This window comes from Sciurus carolinensis, chromosome 5 (genome assembly GCF_902686445.1).
Source record: "Sciurus carolinensis chromosome 5, mSciCar1.2, whole genome shotgun sequence".
NCBI lineage: Eukaryota > Metazoa > Chordata > Mammalia > Rodentia > Sciuridae > Sciurus > Sciurus carolinensis.
Window position 1 is genome coordinate 161,434,498 of NC_062217.1, and position 14,702 is coordinate 161,449,199.

The window sequence follows — 14,702 nt, forward strand, 5'->3', positions numbered from 1 at the left end:
ACAGCGCTGGAGGAGAAACCGCACACCTGCTCTGGTTGCACAGGTGACTGCTGTTTAATGTCTGTTTACTTAGGTGCACAGAGTCATTCCAGAAGAATTCACAGAAGGGATAGGCCTTCAGCGAACTTTATAAGGAAGCAGAACTTGAGTTAGGTCATTGATAATGCAGAGGAGAGGGATGTACATATTTCTCACGAAGGCAGGGAGGACGGGAAGGGCAGTAAGACCAAGGTTGCAGGGGAAAACACCCCCTCCCCTGATAGTCAAACAGCAAAAGGTTTGGGGCGTTAAAAGTACAATGAGTACAGGTTTGAGATAGGTAGAAGGCTGGGTAGAAAACTCAACTCTTCTGCCTTCTAGCTAAATGGATGGTCTCACAAGTTTCCTGACTCCCATGAGGGCCTCCTCCTAGTGGAGGGAGGAGCGCCACTGACCCCAACGGGCTAAAAGCCTGGAGACAGGGTATGTAAAGCTCTCAGGCCAAAGTCCGCCATCTGGTATGTGTCCCATCACTGACAGATTTAATAATAACATTACATTTTAAAATAAAACAAAATAGGCTTAGAAGGATATTTGCCCAGATGGGGCTGGGAAAGAGGTATTTTAAGGACTTGGGGAGAACCCTGCACAGCCAGCAGGGAGGCTTGGACTTCATCTTGTTGTTGATGTAGGTTTTTGAGCCAGGAAACGATAGGCTGATTCAGTGTCCTAAGAGGATTACTTTGGTGCCAGTCTGTAGGTCACATTTGAGACACAGCACACCACTGTTCTCGGGAGATGCCAAGAGTAAGGCTGCATGGCCTTCAGATGTGGCAGGAAGGGGTTGTCTCTAAACCTCAGGGGATGCTGGACACAGCAGCTTGTGCCCAGCAAGGTGTGGTGTCAGCTTCCCCAGGGAAACCAATATCTGAAGTACTATGAGGCTTCCAGAAGAAAGTCAGGTCTGTTGCTAACATTCCCTTCTGCAAGGGGCAGTGTTTATATCAACTGTCCAAGAAATCTCAGAGTCCTGCCAAGAGGTATGAAGAGGACGGCCCACTTCTGACGACCCCCTGGTTCCTTATCCCCATTGCTGCTTCCAGGTTTATAAAGCTGAATCCCCCTCCTTTCTCCCTTCCCATCACCAGCAACTCCTCTCCCATCCCACCCCATTTCCCACTCTGCCCCTCCTGCCCAGTCCTTCTCAAGCCTTACCACCTAACACATGCCTGAGTATATCAGGTTGAACTGCATCCCTCCCCCAAGACCCCAATACCTCAGAATGTGGCCTTCCTTAGAGACATGATCTTTACAGAGGCAGCAAGTTAAATAAGGTCATCAGGGTGGTCCTAATCCACCAACTGGTGCCCACATGCACACAGGTGAAGGCCATGTGGGCTGGAAGGCAGAGATGAAGCCACGCTTCCACAAGCCAGGGATCACCAAAGGTGGCCAGCAAACCACCAGAAGTCATAGGGATGCACAAGACAGATTCTTCCCCAGGGACTCAGAAGGAACAAAGTGTGTGGGCACCTGGATTTCAGACTTAGAGCTTCCAGAACTGAGACAATGAATTTCTGTTGTTTAGACCACCTAGTTTGTGGTATTTGGTCAGGCAGCCCCAGAGAGACCACTGGGCTTCTCGTCCCCTCTCATTACATATATCAAACTGTTTCAGGTCATTGAGTCTAACATCCTGGATTCTCTCAAATCTATTATTTTCATTCCAATTTATCCCACATCTGAATGTCCCCAATCTTTAAAAGCCTAGTTCAAGAGCCACCTGCTCCAGGAAGCCTTTCCTGGTCAGCACACTTGGAAGCTAAATCTCCCGTGTTTGACCTCCGGGAGCACTGTATCCATGCCTCTTTAAAACAGCCACTTCCTGGGAGCCATTTTTGAGCCTAGCTTGCTTTCCTCAATAGATGGGAGCAGCCATTGGGTCTTCTAACTTCGCAAGACCTTCCCGAGTACTCAGCACCCTACCTTAGGAAGAGACTGCAGGAGATAGAGACTGAAGAGGGGCTTCCTGGGGGCCATCAGATCTCAAAGGAAAGTGAGCGAACCGAGCTAGGGCATCTCTGTAACGTGTTTGCTTTGATGAACAAGGTTATATTCCCTTTCCAGTAACTGAAATGTGCTGGGAAACCAGGCACACTGGTGCTCCTCTATTATCTGAGACACCCATTTCTGCCACCGGCTACCTGGCTTCAACAAGCTGTGGTGGGTGGGTGGGTTTCATGGACAAACATTTCACATCTCCCACCCTGCACTCAAGGGAATCTGTCCAACTACACCTTAAAGAGGGCTGTGTCCAGACATCCGAGAGCCCGGCTATCCTCTATCACAGTGGCTCTCAGCTGGGGCAGTAAGAAGTGTCTGAAGACATTTTCAGTTGTCATGAGTAAAAGGTGAGGGCCACCTGGTATCTAGTGAAGGAAGGCCAGGAACGCTGCCAAAACATCTTACAACACAAGGGGCAGAATTACAAAGAAGCATCTGTCCAAGTATCAATGGTGCTCATGTTGAGAAGCCCTGCTCTAGAGAAATTACTTGCCTTGTGGGTGTGTGTATGTGTCCCCACACACTTAGAACAGCAAGTGGAGAGTGGACATCCTCTCCTGAAGAACTGGAATGCTTTTTATTGGAACTCTAAAAGCAAGTTGGGCCAGTCAGGGGTAGCAGAAAACTTCCTGGGGAAAAATAAAATGAGATGCCCAAAGGTAAGGCTCTATTTACCCTGCGGTGTCTCCCTTGCCACTGAATTCTTATTCTTTTACATCAGTTCCAAATCATAAGCATTCCTTATTATTCAAATTAGATGAGTGTTTATATAACTATCTCCAGTATCCGCTTACTCTTGTTTTCTCTAACCAAAAATAAATAAATAGGTCCAATAACTTCCTTTTGAAGTTTCAGAACTGCACTAGCACACACGTCAGGAAGACATGTGCAGCTTCTAAACGAGAATGGCCCCTCAGGGGTGCAGTCGATGAGTGTGTTCAGGAAGACAGATATTGACCGATAAACCCACAAAAGGCTCTCACGCTTCTTTGTTAGGGGAGACAGCAAGGGTAAGGTGCCCTTGAACACATCAGAGAAATAACCACTTCATCAAGATTCTGGGATCAATAAGTGTCTGCAACTGGAAGTGAGAGGGGACTGGTCAGGAGAACAAAAGATCATGAGGGTCAAAGAATGTCAGAGAATACTCCACACCAGCTGAGGTGGAAGGGGATGGGAAGGGGAGAGGAGGTGGGAGGTGGGAGGGTGGGGAGGAGGTGGGGTGGGTCAGTGTGCTTTTCCTCCACCAGCATCAACCCTAAATCTGAGATTTTAGAGAGACAGCAATGGCAGAAACCAACGTGAGTGCCGAGCAGTGATCACAACTGAAGTCTGCAGGACCCTGACCTGAGTCTGTGCCTGTGCCAGATGAGTCCTGTCAGCTCCAGGAGGAAGAAGGGAGCTTGGTCTTCCTGGGAGCAAGAAGAAATGGAGAGGACTGGACACGTCCCCAGATTGAGAAGCCACAGGTTCTGTCCCAACTCTGACAACAGTCCAACCTGTGTCTGCTGTTGGGAGAATCAACCACAGGCAGATGCTCAGCTGCACTGGATGTCTGAAGATGGAGACAATGCAGCTGTCTTCTGAGACTCACTGTGTGTAACAGAGAGAGATCATGTGATGAGACACAGAGGATGAGTATGGACCAACTATCTGCTGTGTGACCTTGAGCAGTTTACTTACCTCTTCTGATCCCCAGTTTTCTCATCTCTAGGATGAAGATGGTGCTACTTGCTCCCCTGTGCCCTTCTCACTTCACAGGCTACAATGAAGGTCCCTTCTTCCCATGGAAGGGAAGCTCTGGTGTCACTGCCAAAAAAAACCTCTGCCTTTCTCAGCTGTTGGCTGAGGTAGGTGTAATCAGAAAGCTGGGAGGCCTCAAAATAAAAAAGGAACAGCCTTTAATCAGTGGCTAAAGGTCAAGATAATGCTAGTATGCGACCTCTCCATGGCCTTTCCAAAATGTTCCAGTTAGAAAGTGGCCACTGCCTTGTAAAGCAAAGGTGAACCCAGGTAGTCTAAGCTCTGGGACTTAGGAAGAGAGTTGCTACATGGTCTCCCAATCTACAATGTATGTCACATACAGCAGGCCTGGGGCTGCCCTGCGCCCCACAGGAATAGGCTGAGAAGTGGCCTTTCTTGTTCCCTCTCCCATCACTCATAAATTACTTACACTGGGAATCATCAGCATCAGAGATTGGGGCCATGTTATTCTAGGTGGGTGGGAGATACAAATGAAGAGATCCAAACGCCCGTAAATGTTCCAACTGTATCTGGCACCCAGAGGCCCAGGAAGCACCCCAGAAAGAGAAGAGACATTATCAGAAGCACTTTGTACCAAATTGTTTCACTCGACTACCATTTATGCAGTGAAAGACGGAAGCTAGAGTAGGCAAGTACTGAAGACTTCAGGTGCAGAGCAAGGGCAGAATCGCATGTCCCTGTCCTGAGGGGCAGCCCTGACACTGACAAGCTGTCATGAGGCTGCCTCTCAACCCATCCATTAGTGTAATAAAACCAATTGCCTTTCCAGCAAGAAGGATCAACTTGAATGCAGCATTTTCACCTCAAATGTACTGCCGGTAGTAGCTTTAAGAGAAAGCAGATTTACGTAAGTCATTGAAATGGTCCAAGACAGCCCCAGAAGGGCAGATGTCTGTGAGTGGAGGGAAGTACATCCCACAGTAAGAAAATGTGACCATAAATCCAAGCTTACCAGAGAGCAAGATTAAGGGGTGACCTTTTACATTATAAGATCATTTGGTGAAGGTCTCTAAAACATATTGTTAAGAGAAAAAAAAAAATAGAATCACAGAAAAATGGTGATAGAATGATCTTTTTTTTTTTTTTTTTTTTTTGGTGCTGGGATTGAACCCAGGGCCTCATGCCTGCAAAAATGATCCCATTTTTAATACTTTTCACATAGTATATCTAATTTCAGTTTAGAAGGATCTAGAAAGATATACACTAACCATTAGCAACTGACGTTGACAGAAGTAAAGAGCTTTCTCTTATTCCTATTTCTACATTTCACTTTCTTAACTGGAGATGAATTTGTATATTACTCCAATAATTAAAAACAAACTCTTGCTGTGTTCTTTTGCTCACTACAATTCAAGTTTGAAAGATTTGACTTAATTTCAGGGCCCCGCCCAATGCATGCAGAACGAACACCTGCGCCCGGCACACCCACCCTGCCTTTTCACATTCTGCTTTACTGTGTGATTCCGTTACCTTCGCCATGTACAGCATCTTTTCAGAAAGCGTTTGGAGGAGTGACGAAATGGCAGGCTCTAAATACAGCACACCTGAAGGCTGTACAATAAGAGCCCAGCTTCTCCTCTCGGCCTCTGGCTAGACTTGGGCTGGTCCCGGCTCAGCCCAAGACTGTAGGAAGGACCCTTCCTTCCATCACATCTCTTAACCCACTGTTTGGGGGAAGGGCAGTAAGCGAGAAGAGAATGAAGGTAGGTCTGGAACAACCAAAGATTAAAATGCGGTAACAATCCAAAGAGACGCACACCCTCAGGAGCTCGGCTGCGCGAACGCTCCAGAAATAAGACGAGGCTCAGACGCTGTGGCTAAAATTAAAGGTTCTGAATGAAGTCACGGTTCGATGGGAACCCAGACTTCACAGTACAGAGATTCTCCCACCGAAAACATGTCTGCCCGGCTTTCCATTGATCACTGCCGGTTAGGTGGCCGAGTCCCGCAGTGCCACTCCAACTTCTGCAACCGTGCACCGTGATCGATATTTATAATTACCTTTCTCCTTCACCATGGCAACCGGGTCCTTGGCGGAGCGGGACAGAAGGCAGCAAGAATGAACTCTGGGCGTGGAAGCGCCTAGGCAGACAGCTCAGTGCTGCAGAGGCTGCGGGGAGACGCCCCCGACACCCACTCGCGAAGTCCAAGTACGCGGCTGCTGCCTACGATCCCGCCCCCCGCGCGGCGGGCCCGCTCCCAAGCCCGCCCAGCGAGCGCCGCCGAGCTCTCCGCCGAGCGCCGGCCGCGCCCTGCTGGGGGACTCTGCCCTCGGGTTGAAACCACTCGCTACAGCTGCTGCTGTAACAAATGCCAAATTCCACCGTCCTAATCTCTGGTCGCTGACACCACCTTGCATTCCTCACTCCCAAGTCCAGGGAAAACGGGCCACGAAATGCTCCCGAGCCCTGGCTCCCTTCCAGGGTCTGATAAGTGATTGCCAGAGGAGGGAGTCCGAGTCACAGCCTGGGGTTGGTTGCTTCCATAAGTAAAACTTGTCAATTGTTAGCTTATTAGTTTCCTATGACAGCTGCTTTCAAGTCCTATTACAGCTGCTTTCAGGCAAATTGAATACGGAAAATTGGCCCTAGTAGAAAAAAAAATGCTAGTGGCAAATTCATTTTCCTATGAAAAATGAATCATGACGTTTGGTTTGCCCTATTCCCCTCCCTCCTGCAGCCCCATTTTATCTAAATGGGGGTAGGAGAAGGTGAAATGTCTCCTGTCTGTCTCTCAGACAGTGAGAGAGCCTGGGAAGAGGACCTTTCAGGATTCAATTCCTTATCCAGGATCTAATTCAGGATCAAAGAAAAAACAACTGACTTATCCAGTTGGGCAGGATTCTGACTTCCACTTCTCCCTGCTTCTTTGGAATTTTCAAGACAAGCTCTTCAGATATGTATCTGAGGGAGGAACCCTAGTTATGATTACAGGGTAGCCGGACCTAGTACCATCTGCAACCTGCATCAGCGTGAGCTTGACCCACGGTGTAGCTCCTGGCTTTTGATTTCTGACCCACCATGTCACAGGCAGGTCTCCTGTGAGCAGAGGACTTCCTGGTTCACAAAACCGACACCCACCCCATTCCGGCACCTGTCTCCCCAATCCAGATCACTGGGTCCCCGCTGCACATCACATACACGTGGAAGAAATGTGATGAGCAAGAGGAAAAGACAGACGTTGCACCACTCCGGGAGAGCAGCAGATGGCCAACACATCTTTCAGAAACCAGAATGCACAGCCAGCATTAGACTGTATTTACTGCAAATATTGTAACGTGTTGGGTCTAAGAGAGCCAGGGGAACAGAAAGGAATGGAGTCAACCAACCTGCCTCAGCTTTGACTCAGAGGAGGGCTATGGCTTTAAATAAATCATGTTTGGCGTGGCTGGGGGAAAAGGAAGAAAACGGCCATTTCTCTCTCTCGTCTTGGACAGGTCTCTAAGGCTGGCCTTCTGATGTGTAACAGTAGCACAGCTCAAGCAGCTGTGACATTCCTGCATCTGTGACTCAGGGCTCTACTATTAATAGCTTGAGTGTCTGGGTCTGCAAGTAAGGGCTAAGTCCCCTCCAGCCCCTGGGTCGTCTTTTCTGTGACAAGCTTCTCCCGCACTATTCCCCACCCCCACCGCAGCCCACAGCGTCATGTTTGCCCTGTGCCAGCGGCCAGCTGGAGTATAAGCACTGAAGAGCCTTTAAGCGGCTTCTCCAACCTCCATTCATAAATAAGAGCCAAGAAGAGAGGGACACGACCCAAAGGGCAGAGGGACGGCCTAGTTCAAGAGCATCTGAGATGAGCCCTTTGCATTCCCCAATTTTCATGGTTAAAACTGCTTGGCCCCACCCCTAATCGCCCTCAGAGCCTTTAAAGAGATGTTGACAAGCAAAATCAGCTGCAGAGAACTGGAATTAGTTCGTGCTATGAGCCTAGCAGGTGAGTTTATTTTGCTGTACTTTTGCTGCATAAATAGATCAGCACCTCGCTGAGGCACTTTTCTCTTTAAGGCCCTTATGATTTTCAGCTCCAGGGAAAGGGAGACGTGGGGCTGCGGGTGTAGCTCCGTGGTACAACACATGCATGGGGGTTGGGGAGAAAAGAGGGAAAAAGAAAAATTAAGCTACACTCTCTTCTCGCCCCCACCCCCACCTCTCTGCTAAAATGTGACAGTGGACACCATGGGTTGTAGTCCAAACTTTAAATGCCATTGCTTCCATTCTCTTTAACTTAAGATGAGTTTTTAATTCTGAGATTTAAGTTTACTAACCAACCCAGTCTCATATTTTAGTTCTGAATGTACCTGGGCATCTTTGGGGACAAATTTGCACAGGGACAGAGTCTAGAAAGGATCTCTGGGATCTTGGGAGTCAGAGAGAGCAGAGTAACAGCTGGCGTCTATTCATTTTCAGAGAAGCCTTTTCTAAAGGAAAATACTACATAGTGGTTCAGAGAGAGCTCCCCCCACCCTGCCCGCCCCGTGTTTTCCATGGAAAGAATTTTCCTGTACCACAGTCAAAGTGAGTGAGTCACCAGCAGTTAGCTGCTAAATAACAGGCATATGGCAAAAGTCCCCCCAACAATCAGACACTGCTACTTTAGGATAAAAGCATCCACTCTGCACTTTCTAGATAACCAGAGGGTATTGCTAAAGTTATTTTTGGAATGTGGGAGAGTAAAACCAAATTGTTTTGTCTCCTTGCCTCAAGACAGAATCCTTAAGAGCCTGGGAAGAGAAGCCAAGTAGAGATATTTTCTACTTCCAGTTAAAGCTGCAAGAAATGCAGCAACATAAATCAAGAGGAAAGAAAAAAAAGAAAAAGAAAAGAAATTTCCAGTCCATAAGAAAGAAGAGGTTTTCAAAATTCTTATTTTTCAAAGAAATTATCTCAGTCTCATTCCACTCAGATGAAATAAGTTTTCATAATACAGACACTGGCCCACGGTTTTATTTGTTTTTTTATTTCCCCCTTCCACCCTGAAACTGACTCACTACTTTTCATTCACTCGCAGAATGAGGCAAGGATTGTCCACCACTGACCAACAGACAGAGACCATTTTGTTGAAGAGAAAGGCTTGTTAGCATGCAGTCACTCTTGGCAAAAATTCAAGCATGTATCATTTCGATAGAAATGCCAATTAAGAGGAAAATGTTGCCACTCGAAAACAAGCAGCCTGGAAGACTTCTGAACCTGCCACCCAGGCACATGTAGTGCAAGAATTTGGGGATCCCTCCATGGGCCCAGGAGCCCAGGTACCATCTCTCAACACCTCTGGGTCCTTGGGCAAGAAAGCACTCAAAATCCTTTCCAGCAGAATTCAGCAGAAAGAAACCTTGAGAACAATCCCTTATTTGCTCTCTACTTGGTGTTTGTACCTATCAACCTCCCTTCAAACACTGAAGGGATCTCTCCAGTGTGCCGGGTCCCAGGCAGGCAATGCAGAAGTAAGAGGAGAGAAACCGCTGCTTTGGAGGTGCTTACAGTCTAGTGCAGAAGATTCAGACCCACAAATATTTCCAGAGAAATTAAGGAGGTGTTAGACAGAATGAGACACCAAGTCCAGGACAGTGCTGAGCACTCCCCATGCTGTAGGCAGAAGAACAGGAGAGGACTGGCAAGCCAAGGGAGGAAAGAGGGAAAGGTCATTCCCTGCAGAAGGTATGGGGCAAGAAGGTATCAAGTAGTTCACAACTCATAGGCAGCAGGGGAAGCTCAAGATCAGGCAGGTGAGAGGTGGGCACAGATGGCTCTCAATGACACTCTAGGGAGGCTAGACCTTAGAAGTCACATGGCCAGTATTTCACAACTGAGCTACCTTTCTTTCCAAATTGAGTTCTAAAGGTTTTGGCTGAATTTCAAAGTTCCCAATGATCTGTTCCCACACATATTGGCTCCTCCTTCCAAACTGAATTGTGTTGGTGAGTGCATTTCCAGTGGTTAGCAGACTGGCATGCAATAGATGCCCCAGAAGTATCTGTGTTTCTTAGTTTATTTACACATTCCTCTGATAAGTGGAATCAAGGGATAGCCACATCCACCAGACACACGGCATCTTAAGAAGCGTGACCCATTGGGATTGGCTTATCCTTCGGTAGTAGTGGCTTTGCACACCCACGTGGTGCTCTCCTGGAAGGCAACAAAGGTTTCATGCTTTTCAACCCCCACTTGTGCGGCCTGCAGACTTCTGGGGACAGAACTACTTAGGGTGCTTTAAATACAGATGTCTGGCCCCCGCCCCAGGTCTCTGGACTCCAATTCTGTAGAGATGCGGCTTTAGGTACAGTCAGCTCCTACAGTGACTGAAGACCCCTGGCCCAAAACACTGGCTTGCTGAACAGAAGGATGGACATGGGATTTACAAATAGCTACACACATGCCATCACAGTTGACAAGCAATACTTATGCTCTCAGTTGGCTAAAATGACAATCTGCCTGACAGTCACTGTGAGCTTAATGAAAATTTATTGGAATGGCGATTCCAAACTTTCCTACAGTCTGAGACAAATTCCTATGTGTCTAAGCCCTCTTGATCCTAAAACTGTGTCTTCAATTGACAATGCTTAGCATTTTTTCCATATGAATTTCACAGAATCAATGCCCAGTAAAGCTCTTGTCCTTGAATTATTAAAAAGGAATTATTTTATGCTTCTATCCAAACTTCCCTGTAGTCCTTTTCAGAAGCCAGGTCTGAACTTAAGGAATAGGTTGAAGCCCAAGAAAATAATAAAAATTATTAAGGTTTATCTAAAGATAACTACAAACAATCCACTAATGATATAACTAACAATGGACACAAAAATCATTATTTTTCTACAAGTGTCATGGAACCTATTACTAGAATTCAAAGGATTCTTCTTCTGTATTTTATTTATTTATGTGTGTGTGTGTGTGTGTGTGTGTTACTGGGGATTGAATCCAGGGGCATTCTGCCATTGAGCTACATTCCCAACATTTCTATTTATTTTATTTATTTATTTATTTTATTTTATTTTGAGACAGGTAGACAGACATACCTGGCTCAAAGGATCTTTTGATATTCTCTCAGATTTTTGCCTAATTTCAGATACATGAGAAGTTCACAAGTACAGAAATAGCCTTGAATTACTTGTGAAAAGGCCATTTTTAAAAAACAGTATACTATTAGCTTTCTCTTTTTTCTTAGTATTTTCTAGGGAGAAATTCAGTTAATGGGATATAAAAACAGTCACTTTCTAGTAGGTGTAATTGTGTGCCTTTCCTGTCAACACTTTCTTCTTTCTAGTACTTAATACCACCCATGCTCTGGACTTGACTATAGTGCAATGAAGGATTTGCATGTTACTTTTTGCAAATGATTGTTGACTCTCTCTCAGAGGGAGGGGGTCATATGTTATGATATCTATGTTCACATAGTAACAGGCACAAAGTAGGAATCCAAAATTTGATGAATACTGTGTTAGTCTGCTCTCCCTAACTGTAACAGATATCTTAGCTAATCAACTTATAAAGAGAAAAGGTTCATTTGGGCTCACAGTTTGGGAAGTTTCAGTGCATGGTTGGTTGGTCCCATTGCTTTTGGGCCTGTGGTGAGGCACCTACCTTGGTGGGGATCACATGACAGAGCAAAAAGGAGGTCACCTCATGGCTGATACATGAAAGAAAGGAGGAAGAGGCTGGGTTTCTTGCAGATGACTGAAGACCTCCCATTAGTCCTACCTCTTAAAGTTTCCACCACCTCCCAACAGTGCCAAGCTGGGGACCAAGTCTTTAACATAAGGGGCTCGGCGGACATTCTAGAACCAGACTATAGCACTAAGGAATAAATGTCAAAAACTTTCCATACGGCAAGTCAAAATTCTAAATGAGCACCCATTTTCTATAATCAAATCCAATTCAAATAAATTAAAAGTAAATTCACTGTCTTATATAAAAATTGATTTATCAATTGCTTGAAAGTACCAATAATTACCAAGGAGAGAAAGCAAACTAAAAAGGAATTTAATCAGGTCATCATTTTACCACATCTCCTTGATAACCTACCTCACTACCAATTTCATCGTCATTTCCTGAGCACCTATTACATAATAGGTCAGCCACCATGCCAGTGTCTTTATGATGACCACCTCATTTCATTCTCATAACACGGAGGAAGTGCATGTTGCTACGCTTTACCTGTGAGGAAAGAGGCAGGTCTGTCAGAGTTCAAAGCCATGGGCTCTGCTTTTGGGTGGCGGTGGCTTCCCTTTCCTCCCCCTCCCTGACTGTCCACATACTCACCCTCACACTTACATACACACATGGGCAAACACACACACGTACGTTAATGCACATTGACTCCTCTGGCATTTCCAAACAACCCAGCACAATGGAAAATCTGTTACGTTTTCCCTTGTTTTATAGAACAGTCCTCTCTCCTAATTCCCTTTCCTTCCTTAGTTCTTGGACTCTGTGTGATAGGACCTATCAGGAAAATAGCAGGCAACCTTGGCCTGTCGGGCCCACCCTTGGTAGGACAGGGAGAGATGGAATACCCAGACCCACGCATTAAGTCTTTTAAAATACAGCACAATCATCCACCCTAATCATTCTCAAGGAACAGTATTTTTATGCTTCACATAAAGAGACGTTAAAAAAAAAAAAACTTTAAAAAATTTTTTTGTTACAGAATTTTTGCAAGGTTTACAAAACCCACATTTGCCTCCTTGATGCTCCTCATGGCTCCCCTAATTGTGCCCTGCCACACTTCCAGAAAACAGCCTTTTTCTTATTCCCCTGGGATGTTTCAGTCATCACCTGAGGGACGAGCCAAATACCACACATGAAACACACAGCCATGCTGCATTTGCTGCACAGGACGGGCGGCACTGTCTCCAGCATGTCGCCAGTTCTCAGCAGCCAGAGAGAAGCGACCGTACAGCCCAGGTTCTGGTTTGCAAAAATCCACAGCGTGCACGATTAAATGGGCATTAAGGAAGAGGCAAGCTGAAGTCCTGCAGCAAGCCTGTCCAGGGAGAGGCGATCGCTTAGAAAATGGGTCAGAACTCCTCACATCTGGCCTCCTACCAGTGGCGAGTCTATTATGCCACAATGGCCACACAGACAGCCTGATCAAACACAGGTTGGGTTTGAATTCCAGCTCCACCACGTGCTGAGTGACCCTGGGCACCTTATTTTCTCTCTGTGGGATTCAGCGGTCTCATCTGTGAATGGTAATAACACACTCCATTGGGGAGGTGGTGGTGAGGACAGGGCTGGCTTCATGGGCTGGGACCTGTGCCGTGTCCGGGGCCCTGTGCTTTGCTGTTACACTAAACTTTGTAATAATTTGGTCAAGTGAAGTCCAAGGGGAAAGTGGAGCACGCATGTCACCAGAGTTGCAGTGTATTTATCGCCCATTCCTGCTTCCTCGTGAGCACCGAATTCCAGTGGACCCGGGACGCATGAGAATTCAGGAACGGAAAGTGAGGACGAGGAACATCTACAACTGAGTCAACCGGGGAGTCAACAAGCCATTTTCTTTGAAGGTAGAAGAAAGGCATTGGGAACCCTATCATTACTGTTCCTGCCTATGTGCCTGATCAGATTAGCCAACCCACTGGCACGGAGAGGGGAACACAGGCAGGCCCGCTGCCCGCTTCCCTCTCAGTCCCTCTTGACTCATCAGTAAACCAAAGGAGGAGTGACATAGAATGAGCACGTATTAAGAATGAAATAAAAACCACTCTGTTGGTTTTGCCCAGCATTTCCGCTGTTCTGGAAATACATATGTAACTGCAATCTGTGAAATTTGTAGGCTTCAGTGACTCCACATATGAATTAAGTGTTCTTATATTTGCTTTTAAAAATTGACATTGTATTGTGCAAAGATGAAAGGTGAAATTCAGGTTAATCATTTAAATTTTTAATTTCACTTTATGACATCACTGAACAGCAGCCAAAACACTACAAATTGAGAGAGAGTCCAAAAGAAAGAAAAAAATTTTTGTATTTTAGGCCTTTAACGGCACATTTTCCCCTGCATTTTGAATAAGAAGCCCCCACGTTTTCCATGTGCATTGGACTTTGTGCTTGGCGCTGGATGAGGATGAGAGATGTTCCTTATGAAACGAAATTGCCAGGCACAGAGAAGGGACGCAGGGAAGACCCACAGCAAGTGCTATTGGTTGCTTTCTCATGCTTCATCACAGTACAACAGAATAGGATGAGCTTAAAAGTCGCAAAATTCAAGTTTCCAAAACCATTTTAGGCTATCAGGAGCCAAAGAGGAAAACTAAGTCCTCTAGCAAGCCTGTCCAGGGTGACACAAGCTCTTAGAAAATGAGTCAAAAGTGAACCTGGGCATTTAACGGTGTTACGGTTTGGATGTGAGGCGTCCCCCAAAGGCACACGAGAGACAATGCAGGAGGGCTCAGAGGAGAAATGATCAGGTTGTGAGAGTCTTAACCAGTGAATTAATCCCTGGTGGGATCAATGGAAGTGTTGGGGTGTGGCTGGAGGAGGTGGGAATTGGGGCGTGGCTTTGGGGTATATATTTTGTATCTGGAGAATGGAGTCTGCTCTCTCTGCTTCATGACCACCATGATATGAGGTGCTTCCGTCTTCCACCCTCTCCCTCCATGATGTTCACCCTCACCTGGAGCCCCGAGGAATGGAGCTAGCCTTCTATGGACTAAGACCTCTGGAACCGTGAGCCCTCAAATAAACCTTTCCTCCTCTATCATTGTGCTGGACAGATCTTTTAGTAATAGCAGCGAAAAAGCTGACTAAGACAACCTGTACTGACTTGAAGAATTTAACCCCCTCTAATACCTTGTCATGTGACCTTTGGTGTCAAATGAGTAAAAGCCGTGTGATGCCACTGGTCAAAAAAACCATGGTTTTGATGCTAGGAATCTTCCCAGGGAGATGAAGGTATGCTCA

The 14,702-nt window shown here is 46.3% G+C and overlaps 1 protein-coding gene and 1 long non-coding RNA gene across 19 annotated transcripts in view; one reads left to right on the forward strand and one right to left on the reverse strand.

Moving 5' to 3' along the window:
* The window catches only part of Ablim1 (actin binding LIM protein 1), a 277,478-nt gene that overhangs the window by 158,916 nt on the left and 103,860 nt on the right, over window positions 1-14,702 (reverse strand). For 3 of the 18 annotated variants that reach the window (XM_047553303.1, XM_047553310.1, XM_047553307.1), the window contains exon 1: window positions 5,809-6,102. The exons of 1 other annotated variant lie outside the window; for it this stretch is intronic. In XM_047553303.1, coding sequence (XP_047409259.1) covers window positions 5,809-5,824 — 16 coding nt within the window. In that variant the 5' untranslated portion in view covers window positions 5,825-6,102. Of the gene's footprint in view, window positions 1-5,808; window positions 6,110-14,702 lie in introns of those variants that run through there. 14 more of the 18 variants (XM_047553308.1, XM_047553312.1, XM_047553313.1 and 11 more) reach the window with 9 other exon arrangements.
* Window positions 7,441-8,748, forward strand: LOC124985014 (uncharacterized). The gene is made up of 2 exons (XR_007108772.1): window positions 7,441-7,740; window positions 8,511-8,748. It is a non-coding gene; the product is annotated as an uncharacterized LOC124985014 (long non-coding RNA).